Source organism: Phaenicophaeus curvirostris, chromosome 1 (assembly GCF_032191515.1).
Source record: "Phaenicophaeus curvirostris isolate KB17595 chromosome 1, BPBGC_Pcur_1.0, whole genome shotgun sequence".
Classification (NCBI taxonomy): Eukaryota; Metazoa; Chordata; class Aves; order Cuculiformes; family Cuculidae; genus Phaenicophaeus; species Phaenicophaeus curvirostris.
Window position 1 is genome coordinate 98231179 of NC_091392.1, and position 12219 is coordinate 98243397.

Here is a 12219-nt window from a genome sequence, read left to right on the forward strand (position 1 = left end):
CAACATCCACTTTGGAATATACCCTTCTTCCACTTCATAGCTGTATTAGATACTTCTTCAGATGAACTCGCCATCCAACAGAAACTCTGGTTTAACAACATTAATCTGAACTTTGCGATACTAACACCAATAGCTGAAAGGAAGAGACGCTTGGAAGCTATGACTCCTTTGTGGAATTGAGAGAAAGGGCCTTGCCTATAGGTATAGGCAATGCTCCAGATCACTATATTTTTTTCCCCATGACAGTTCTTCAGGAAGGCAAAAGATTGCTGCCTCCATAATCTCCTCCTCAAACTCTCTTCCATCATACCAACCACACATTTTCATTTCCCCACCACACTTCGTTCTTCAGCATCTGTTCAGGGTTTAGTTCTCAAGTCTCTGAGAAAACACGGGAGAGAGGACTTCACTTGAACATTGCTGTACATCCAGGATCCCCAGCACTGCACACACTTAGAGAATCTGTTGTGTCAAACTATCAGCAGCTCCTTACAGAGCTAAGTGTGTAACAATACTACTGACAGATGCTAGCTGACATCACTGGAAGCCATTGTAACCCTTGTGACTGCAGAAGTGGAAAAGCAGAGAACTTCACAAACCTGCTTCCCCTGTTTCAATACAGATTGTCCTTCATCCACGTAAACACACACCCAAGACAATGTGCTTTCAAATGGTAATGAAGTCTTTTAATCAAGAATGACACTTAAACAACATTACTCAGAAAGACAATTAGCAAAACCTAATACAATATTTTAAAACCAAGTTGAAACAAAACTACTTATCTGACTATAAGGTTTCATAAGAATTACTGAATGCTATTGCTAATACTGACACTAATCTGTTGTGAGACCATGTTCCTTTTGTGCCTAACCACCTACCGTAAAATGGGATAATACCTGTGTCGCAAGGGATTACAATACTAGGGTTATAAAGCACTGTGAAGTTTTATCCCCATTTATAAACACTGTGAAGTGCCTGATAGTATCTTTGTCAGATAATAGTTAATATCTGAAAAATAATATCTTGAAAAATATCTTAATATCTTGAAAAAAACCTACATAAATATTATTTGAAAACTACTGAGTATCCAGAAATGAACCTACCTTTCTGCTGTACGGATTAGTAATTACCAGGTTGGTGTCATCCGAACCAGATAAAATATATTCTCCTGTATCATTCCAGCAAATTGTATTCACCTGCATGAATTAACAAAAATTAAACTTACATTAATTCAGTTTTCAGAATACTAAAACAGCAATACTCATCCAACACTACAGGAATAGGAGATAAATTAAATTGAAATTATGCAATTTCTAAGCAGCTAGTAGCAAAAAAAGAAGTGTTTAAAAAATTATAAGGGAATCACCTGATTAACCTATGGTTACCTCAGTTACTCCTTCTGTTCCTAAACAGTCCCTCATCTGAATTAAGCCTTCCCAGAAAACCCTTAATAATCACATTTCACACATGCAGGTGCTTTAATGCACCTATTCTACTCCACAGAGTTATCTGAATTTGAACAGGAGGGTATCACAACGCCTTTGTTATTGTATCTTCACATTATCCAAATTCTGACCATCCATTGCTTTGTTTGCTTTTCAGTGACCACACCTCCCCAGGGATCCTATCAAAGCAAAGCAGAATCCATCCCAGATCCCTGTTGAGAAGTGTCAGCACGCTGCAAAAGAATCATCCTTCAGTGAGGTACAGAATCTTAGCAGGAAAACTTTCCAATATATTTCCTTATCAATTCTCCTTTTCACATGATTGTGTTTGACAATGTGTCAATGAAATAAAGCTGCAAAAGCGCTCTAAATCCAGAAGGCTAAGAAAGTATCCTCCGAGTAACCTGTCTTCAAGCAGCAGCACATGCACAAGCACCAAAGACTGCATGCATGACCACCATTATTTCAGGTAGCCTCTAAAATAGCTTCTAGAATAACTGCCTCAGTGTGATGTATCAGAGCGGACTATGTCATTAGTATAAACCTCACTTTGTTCTAAGTCACAGAATCACAGAATCACAGAATAACCAGGTTGGAAGAGACCCACCGGATCATCGAGTCCAACCATTCCTATCAAACACTAAACCATATCCCTCAGCACCTCGTCCACCCGTGCCTTAAACACCTCCAGGGAAGGTGACTCAACCACCTCCCTGGGCAGCCTGTTCCAGTGTCCAATGACCCTTTCTGTAAAGAATTTTTTCCTAACGTCTAGCCTAAACCTCCCCTGGCGGAGCTTGAGGCCATTCCCTCTTGTCCTGTCCCCTGTCACTTGGGAGAAGAGGCCAGCACCCTCCTCTCTACAACCTCCTTTCAGGTAGTTGTAGAGAGCAATGACGTCACCCCTCAGCCTCCTCTTCTCCAGGCTAAACAACCCCAGCTCTCTCAGCCGGTCGTCATAAGGCCTGTTCTCCAGCCCCTTCACCAGCTTTGTTGCTCTTCTCTGGACTCGCTCCAGAGCCTCAACATCCTTCATGTGGTGAGGGGCCCAGAACTGAACACAGGATTCGAGGAGCGGTCTCACCAGTGCCGAGTACAGAGGGAGGATAACCTCCCTGGACCTGCTGGCCACGCCGTTTCTGATACAAGCCAAGATGCCATTGGCCTTCTTGGCCACCTGGGCACACTGCTGGCTCATATTCAGTCGCTGTCAACCAACACCCCCAGGTCCCTCTCCTCCAGGCAGCTTTCTAGACAGACATCTCCTAGTCTGTAGCACTGCACAGGGTTGTTGTGCCCCAAGTGCAGGACCCGGCATTTGGCCTTGTTAAACCTCATGCCATTGGACTCTGCCCAGTGGGTCCAGCCTGTTCAGATCCCTTTGCAGAGCCTCCCTACCCTCCAGCAGATCAACACTTCCACCCAACTTAGTGTCACCCGCAAACTTGCTAAGGGTGCACTCGATGCCTTCATCCAGATCATTGATGAAGATATTGAACAGGGCTGGACCCAGCACTGAGCCCTGGGGAACCCCACTTGTCACTGGCCTCCAGCTGGATTTCACACCATTTCCCACCACTCTCTGGGCCCGGCCAGCCAACCAGTTTTCCACCCAGGAGAGTGTGCGCCTGTCCAGGCCAGAGGCTGACAGTTTCCGAAGCAGAACGCTGTGAGAAACTGTGTCAAAGGCTTTGCTGAAGTCCAGGAAGACCACATCCACAGCCTTTCCCTCATCCAGCAGCCGAGTCACTTTGTCATAGAAGGCGATAAGGTTAGTCTGGCAAGACCTGCCTTTTGTGAACCCATGTTGACTGGGCCTGATCACCCGGTTCTCTTGCATGTGCTTCATGATAGCACTCAAGATCACCTGTTCCATGACTTTCCCTGGCACTGAGGTCAGACTGACAGGCCTGTAGTTTCCTGGGTCCTCCCTGCGGCCCTTCCTGTAGATGGGCACAACATCAGCCAGCCTCCAGTCCAGTGGAACTTCCCCAGTCTTCCAGGACTGTTGGAAGATGATGGAAAGGGGTTTGGCCAGCACATCCGCCAGCTCCTTCAGTACCCTAGGGTGAATCCCGTCCGGCCCCATAGACTTGTAGCTGTCCAGTCGGGCTAGCAAGGCTCTGACCACCTCCTCTTGGATCATGGGAGCCTCATTATGCTCCTCTAGCTCCTGGGTTTGTACACAGATGGAACGACCCTCCTTACGACTAAAGACTGAGGCAAAGAAGGCATTAAGTACCTCAGCCTTTTCCTCATCTCCTGTTACTGTTGTTCCTTCTGTGTCCAATAGGGACTGTATGGTCTCCCTAGTCCGCCTTTTATTATTTATATATTTGTAGAAAGATTTTTTGTTATCTTTCACTGACTTGGCCAATCCAATTTCTAGCTGAGCCTTAGCCCTTCTGATTTTTTCCCTACACAATCTCACTTCCCTCCTGTAGTCCACCCAAGAGGCCTGTCCCTTCTTCCAGAGCCCATAAACATTTCTCTTCCTCTTGATATCCCTCAAGATCTCTCTATTCAACCAAGCTGGCTTTCTCCCCTGCCGGCTTTTTTTCCGGACCACGGGGATGGCTTTCTCCTGAGCTGCTAGGACCACCCCTTTGAAGAGCTCCCAGCCCTCCTGGGCTCCCTTGCCCTTGAGTACTGTCTCCCATGAGACTTCACCAACCAGCCTGCTGAAGAGATCAAAGTCTGCCCTCTGGAAATTTAATGTTACCGTCTTGCTAACCACCCTCTTCACTTCACCTAGAACAGAAAATTTTATAATCTCATGGTCGCTTAGTCCTAGGCGTCCACCTACCGCCACATCCCCTACAAGGCCTTCTCTGTTCACCAACAGGAGGTCCAGGAGGGCACCTTCCCTGGTTGGTTCATTCACCAACTGTGCAAGGAAGTTGTCTCCCACGCACTCCAGGAACCTCCTAGACTGCTTCCTTTCTGCTGTGTTGTACACCCAGCAGATATCAGGCAGATTGAAGTCTCCCACCAGAACGAGAGGCATTGATCTAGAGATTGACCGCAGCTGTTTATAGAAGAGCTCATCTGCTGCTTCTCCTTGGTTGGGAGGTCTGTAACAGACTCCCATCACAAAATCTACCTTCTGGTGGGCTCCTCTGATTTTGACCCACAGGCACTCAACCTCCTGATCGCCACAATCCATCTCAACAGTGTCCAAGTCCTCCCTTACAAAGAGGGCTACCCCACCTCCTCTCCTACCCTTCCTGTCCCGCCTGAAAAGCTTATACCCCACCATAGCCGTACTCCAGTTATATGAGTCGTCCCACCACGTTTCCGTGATGGCAACGACATCATAGGCCCCTTGCCCTACGACAGCTTCCAGCTCTTCCTTCTTATTCCCCATGCTGCGTGCATTGGTGTAAATGCACTTCAGCTAAGCTGCCGAGCCTTCAGCCCTCCTAGAGGGAACAGGGCTCGTTCCCAACTGCCTGGTAACTGGAGTAGTTAACACCAGAGTGCCTGCATCTCCCTTAGCACCCCGAGGTGTGTTCTCCCCCACTTTTTGTGCGGTGAGGTACTGGTGGTCCTCGCCCGCGCACCCTCTCCCAATCACCAATTCCCCACATCCAGGCTCGTTCCTGTCTAGCCTGGGCTCAACCCCCTCCCCCTTCACATCTAGTTTAAAGCTTGATTTATGAGCTTGGCTAGGTTTCTGGCAAGGGCTTTAGCCCCCCTAGGAGACCCATGTGCCCCGCCCTTAGCGAGAAAGCCTGGGGGTGCGTGAGCCCCCCCATGATCAAAAAAGCCAAAGCCCCTCTCCTTGCACCAGGCTCGGAGCCAGGTATTAATCGAATTCTTCATCCTGGCTTCCCCCTCCTCTCTATTTAGCATTGGGATGGAGCAGAATACTACTTGTGCCCCAGAGCCCTCCATCATTCTCCCAATGGCCCTGAAGCCATTCTTGATGGCTTTGGCCTTTTTGTTTGTTAGGTCGTCATTACCAGTTTGGACTACTATCAGAGGATAGTCCTTTCCTTATACTTTAAAAAAAGTTATTCTAATAAATACTTTAAAAAAAGTTATTCTAATAAATACTTTAAAAAAAGTTATTCTAATACTTTAAAAAAAGTTATTCTAATACTTTAAAAAAAGTTATTCTAATGTCTCATTCTGAGCCGAAAAGTTTTTTTGATTAGAATAAATATACCAATTTTCATTATTATTTTAATCACAAGCTTAAGTTGAGTTCTTTAATCAGGCAAAGTTGCAAAATTAGAATTAGCTGTTTCAGATGGATCATACAGGCAACAATTTGAAATATTCATTGAAGAGCTTTAAATTAACTTTTGCCATTCAAAAAAGCCCCTACAACAACGGACATATCTTTGCGTTACAGCAAACATGCCTATGGCAGAGTTAGCTGAATACTCAGCATCCGTCAAATAATGTTAGGAATCATCTGGAAATGCACAGAAAAGCAAACATCATTCTGTTAGGTTATCTATGCACAGTAAATCTGCATCTTCTATACTCCACAGCTTCAGTTCATATCCTGTGCTCCTGTGTCCCTCATTTCTATTTCTGTGTCCCTCCCCATTTGAGAAGAGAAATTATGAAAGAGGATGACTAGGGTGATATTATGTATTGAACACTTTTTATTGCAAGAAGCAGTTAATTTGTACTACTTTGAGAAGGGGATATGACAGAAGCTTCTGAAATCATGAATTACATGGAAAAAGAAATGATTTTCCACAGTCCTTACAGTACAGGAGGTGGGAGGACCTTCAATGAAGCCATTACATTACACATACGGCATTGGAACTCATTGTCATGTAATGTCCTAAACACCAGAAGTGGAAGAATATATATTCAAAGAAAAATAAAAAATGATCAGAAAAGAAGACGTAACTTTCACCTCCACCTGTCCATTTAAATATGATGAACTCTCTAGCATAGCCTTCAAGTACTATCTGCTTCCCCTGCCTCAACATCCCTCAAAAATCAGTACTGGCCACTCTCAAGGCCAAGTTATCACGCTCAACTGAGCATTGGTATGACCTTGCATGGCTACTCTTATGATTTTATAACCCTGGCTGTCAATCACCAAGAACCACATATTCAACTAGCCCCCAGATTCATCTATCATTGAAGTAATTTGTCCTGACAACAACTGTACTTTAACCACGTTTGTCAAATGTAGCACACTACTACAGTTAGTGCAAACAAAACCCAAGAATGTTCATTTTCACCTACATTTCCTTTCAGGCAAAAAAATACTATCAACACTCTACAGAAACCAAAACACTTATACAAGTCCACAAGAATAGAAACAACAATAAAACACTGAAAAAACAAGGAAGCTGCCAAAAAATTAGAATGCATGATGTGAGAAAGAAGAGCTAAAAAAAAAATCAAACAAATTGAGAGGAGTGGGCATCTGTGTATATCCAAAAAACCCAAAATCTGAAGGATAGGAAAGCAGAGAAAGCATCGAAGATGTAAAGGGGAGACATGATTACCTAACCTGCAGTGTCACAAACCCACACAAGACACCAATCATTCTTCCTCTAAATCTCAATTTCATTGCACTGATTGCCTCAGGGCTGAGCAATTTCAACACACCCTCCCCAAGCCAGAGCTGGTTCAGGAAAAATCCTGAAGTGAGATGACACAACCAAATGTGTACTAGAGGTCTATAACTAAAAATGCTTTTGACTGTGTACCAGACCACTTTCTCAACATCACCATCAAAAAATAACAAACATTTCTGTGGAATAAGCTTGATTTTCTCCACCACCACCCACCCCCAGGAGAGCACTTTCCAGTAAGTGATCAGTCAATACACTACATCTCAGTGCTCAGTACAATCTCTTCACCAACAGCAAATAACCCCAAGGAATATGCATATGGATCACTAAAAACATATGCTCAGCAAGAGTAGATTTTAAAGAGTTCTTATCCTTCATTCCATGGTAGAAAATACACTATTAAAATGCACTGTAAAATGAGGACTGGCTAGAGAATTAACAGCTATTTCAAAACCACATGGGAAAGCTATCTATGTACTATTTCCACAGCCATTCAACACCCAACTAGAAGAATAATGCAACAATTACTACACTAAGAATTCAAAATTGTTGGGAAAAGTTGTTAGAGCCAAAAGAAAAATTATATTGGAACACAAATAATTAAAAACAAGATGAGAAAAGACAAAATATTAACTTTATTATTAACAATTCTTATTTATACGTTAACAATTAAGTTTTTTCTATTAAGTATTCCACATTATTAACCTTATGTAATTTTATCTGCCACTCAACTAGTCTTGAAAGGAAGCAGCAGGCACTTTTGATTCATTAGTCAGATAGTCAAAAATAAATCTATCTCGGTGTTTTCCTCAGAAGCAATGCATGAGCAGAGCACAGCCAATCCTTAAAAAAAAACCTGAACAACGGAACTTCTCATTTCTATGCAATGTGACAGGATAGCTTAACAGAATACAAAAAAAAACCAAACCCAAAAAAACCCCAAAAACCAGAAGTAGGAAACAAATACTGCCATCGATATTCTGAATACCAGAAAGATGTCCCAAGCAAGGAAAGGGGTGAAAAAGGCACTATTTTTCATCTAGGGAGAAAAAGATAAAAACTTCACACTAACAATATGCAAACAAACTTCCTATACTAATTTAAGCATAGCTTTGAGGACTACATCTAAAAATGACTTGCTCAGAAGTGCCATCCTGAAGGAGATGGCTGCCACATGGGTTGTTACTTTGTTCCTGAACTGAATGCCTAGATGTGGAAATGAGAAACTATTTCTCCAAGTAATCCTCTTCCCTCTATGTTAAGTCGTGGTGTTTGCTCACATAAAAGGCTCCATCTACCTATGCATTCGGCAGTTCTATCTTCCTCAGCTTTCACAGGATTAGAGCTGAAAGAAAACAAACAATATTTTTATTCCAATTCAGTATGGTTTAGAGATGTTTTCTCCTCTACTTTATTCACACTTGATTGCTGCTGGTCCAAATCAATTCTGTTTCTTCCTTTGGACTTAGCCACTTCATAAAATGCATCTTGCCTAACTCTATACATTTCTTCAACACCTTAAGCTCCCTTTAGAGTTAACATGGAAAATGCCAATTTCTGGAATACATATGACCTCACATTGAAACGGCCAATGTGAATCTTGTTGAAAGAGATAAATCATGCCCTGAAAGGCTGATAAAGTTACAAATGGACATCAATGAGTCAGGAGACTAATTCAACTATTTCACACATTACTGCTAGAACCTGTGTCTTCAAACAAAGTGGAAAACTGCAGTATTTCAAAGACACTGGTACCTAAACTCTGAGATGAAAAAAATCTCAAACAAAAAGTTGCTAGGGTAATACTACTGATACAAGAGCACATATGAGGTCTGGCAAAAAAACCCAAAACTCTGGCTGTAGCTTTTCTTATTTAACAAATTCAGAAAATAAGTTACAGTCCCCTTCAAAATAATTCCCTTCTGAGTTGACAAACAGCCGCATACGATGCTGACAACATTCAAAGCAATTCCACAGATCATTTTCTGAAAGGCTGTTGAGGATCTCAGTTGTTCTTTGCTTTCACATCTTCTACCAACAAAGAATGGGTTCCTTTACACATTCACTTGATCTCTGGGAACTCTCAGTCAATAATTTAGAAGTTCCCATTGTGAATTTCTTCAGTTGCACAAGAAACTCTATGTTAATTCGCTGTTCACTCTTGCACATCAACATCTTCCAACCAAGCGTAAGAAAAGGTCTCTATTTCAACATGCATCCACTCATATTGAGTGAAGCAATTGAGTTGAGCCTTGTCTCACTGTGACAGCTTAGAACATGTTCCATAACCACCTCCTTGTCTCTCTCCTCCCACTCTTGGTTCACGAGCTACGGGGTTAGTCTTAGGATTTTGTGTTGGAACTCGTATACTTTAAGTAATTCAGAGAATTATTCCCTTCTTCAAAGACGTACTTGAGTATGAATATACATACAATCATATAGATTTCCATCTCATATACAGATCTCTTGTGTAGCATAGATCAAATGGTAGATAGGAAGTTGGGCTTCACTTTTATCCTCAATCAGAAAAAAAATTCCTGCCTTAAGTATGTTGTCCACTATGTCCAATTACACAGCATGCTTTATATAGAAAATACAAGTCACAACTTACTCCACAGAAGAATGCAAATGTTCTTAACAGAAAAACAACCAAAAAACCAAAACCAACTGCTGCCCGACAATGTCCAAAGAAACACCAGCCATCACAAAAAAACCCAAACAAATCTAGAAACATCCTTAATAACAACTACAGCATTCATTCCCCACATTTGAAATGCATGCTGCTCGTGTGGGGAAAAGACTAGTATGATCATTTCCCACTGATAGTACAAGCACTTTAATCAGTAAGGACACTGTCATTCCAATTACTTTTATTTCACAATTTATTTTTTTTTTAAAAGCATAGTAGGAAATTATACCGAATGATCGGTACCTATAAAAGATTATTCCCTGAGGTAAATGAGATAAGAACTCATAATACCCCCTTCTTTAAAGGCAGATAGTTCTGAGTGAATTTCATTTCCAAAGACAGTTTTCAATTTGTATCAGTATTTTAAACACCTGCATATAACACTGTTAAGCTCACAATTAAAACAGGTTCCACTTAGTAATACAATTCAGTTAGGCCACATGATAAAGCATATTTTAAAAGGTGACACAATCAATTAAAAATTAATTTTCAAACACACATCCACCAGGTAGATCCAAGCAATACCTAACAGCAAAGACCAAACTTGCAGTTTCTGTCCCATGACACAAAGGTAGTGTTAACTAAATAGAGATCAGTCACTCCATTTTTATCAAGTAACAAAGAAATACTATTTCCCTGGGCCCTGTTTTACAGGCAAAAATTACTTTTTACAAGAAAAAAAACCCCAAAATTTAAAAATCCCAACCAACTTCTGGAAAATAAACTTAAAAAATCCATCTTAAGTATGTTTGAGCAGACGAAAACTCCTAGAAAAGAAATTCCAAAGTAAAAGTCATTGCTCCAATCTTGAATATAAAACCTGATAAATAACTTTCTACATACAGAATCACAGAATGGTTTGGGTTTGAAGAGACCTTACATTGTCATTCTTATAACATTTCTTTAAAAGAACAGGGAAACTAACGTATTTGTTTGGTTAACAATTATAACACTCCAAATTAATTAAAAGCTACAAGTGTAAATAATTGCAGATATAAAAAAAACCCTTTACATCTGAACAGCTTTTGAAGTAAACATGTTAGAGCATGAAATTTACACTTACATTTTCACTCTTTATAGCATATCTAGTACCCCTTCACTTATCAGATAGCTTGTCAACAAAGACAATGAATTCTTTAACAATCACAAATTTCTGCTACATTTGACAAAATGGCAAAATGGCAATCTCTTTGCCATGTACCTACCTTAACCAAAATCTTTTATTTAAAAAGTATGACTTAAAACATTTGGACCACTTTTAATTTTTAAGTATTTAAATAGGTAATATTTCAACTTCTGTTATTGCCTTTCGGGGGAGGCTTATTTTTTGTTTTGTCTCTTTAAATATGCAATGTAGCGCTTGATCATTCGCTCTTGAGACTTGGAGAACAAATCTCTCAGAACACTAATACAGCTTTAAGTCAACAAAATATATCAATATAGCCCAAAACTACTAAGGATACCATTTAAACTTTTAAGATGAGTTCCGATTGAGAAGATAAGCATGTGTGTTCCTGGCACAGGAGATTAATTCTTTCAGCAGTGGGATGCAGTATTAAGGTATAGGAATGTAATTTTGTTTTGCTTCAAAGTTAAAGTGTCAGTTGATTAAGAAGAAAAAGATATCTAGAGAATTCAGATGTAGGTCTCACAAGGAGAGGCTTCTGGCTCAGCTTTAATACACAGTATTTGCATTTTTAAATTTAAGGAACTATTACCGTGGCAACAAAATCAAAATTTGAAATCTTTTAACAAACAAAAAAGCAACAAGTGACTTACACATCCATCATGCACATTCAAGGTCGCTTCAAGTTTTAATCTTTGGATAAATTCTCTTCTCCCTGTGAAGAAAAATACTCATTACATACTCTTTTAAAACAATAACACTGAAGAAGTAATTAAGATCTTGCTAATGAGCACCAACAGGTCAAAACCTAAAAAATGAAGGATCAGAATATAAACGTAAGTCTTCAACCAATTCTCATTTTACAAATGCTAAGACGAGCATCACATTTGCTAGCTCTTCCACCACCTTTAATATGAGTACAAAAACAGCAAAACAAACATTTCACAGGTTCACAGGGTGATGCTTCCTTTAAAACTAATATCTATCTATAAAGCAGAAAATAACCCCATGGTTATTTCGTGAACTTAGTCAGAGAGTTTAACAGCAAGTTTAGAGACAGCAAGAATAATATAGTTCAAGAAGAGTATTAAGAGAAAAAAGAACACAAGGGAAACTTTCAGAAAGGTGACATGAAGGAAGGAGATGAAGGAGAAAGAAGAAATTTATAAATGTGTATTGAGCAAGGCAAGGTCCTATAAACTATGTCCTTATTACCCCCATATAAGCTGACTTGTCTATTACCTCTATACTAGCTGATCTAGTGGGCAGCCTGATCTAGTGGGAGGTGTCCCTGCCCATGGCAGGGGGGTTGGAACTGGATGATCTTCAAGGTTACTTCCAACCCAAACCATTCTATGATTCTATGACTTAGCACTGGCACTAAAAAAACACTACTGTACTTTACAT

The 12219-nt window shown here is 40.6% G+C and overlaps 1 protein-coding gene across 6 annotated transcripts in view; it reads right to left on the reverse strand.

The window, feature by feature from the left end:
• DCAF6 (DDB1 and CUL4 associated factor 6) overlaps positions 1–12219 on the reverse strand; it is an 88183-nt gene that overhangs the window by 62352 nt on the left and 13612 nt on the right. For all 6 annotated transcript variants that reach the window (XM_069869333.1, XM_069869316.1, XM_069869341.1 and 3 more), the window contains exons 2-3: positions 11466–11527; positions 1104–1196 (exon numbers count right to left, since the gene is read on the reverse strand). In XM_069869333.1, the coding sequence (XP_069725434.1) occupies positions 1104–1196; positions 11466–11527 (155 nt within the window). The remainder of the gene's footprint in view (positions 1–1103; positions 1197–11465; positions 11528–12219) is intronic.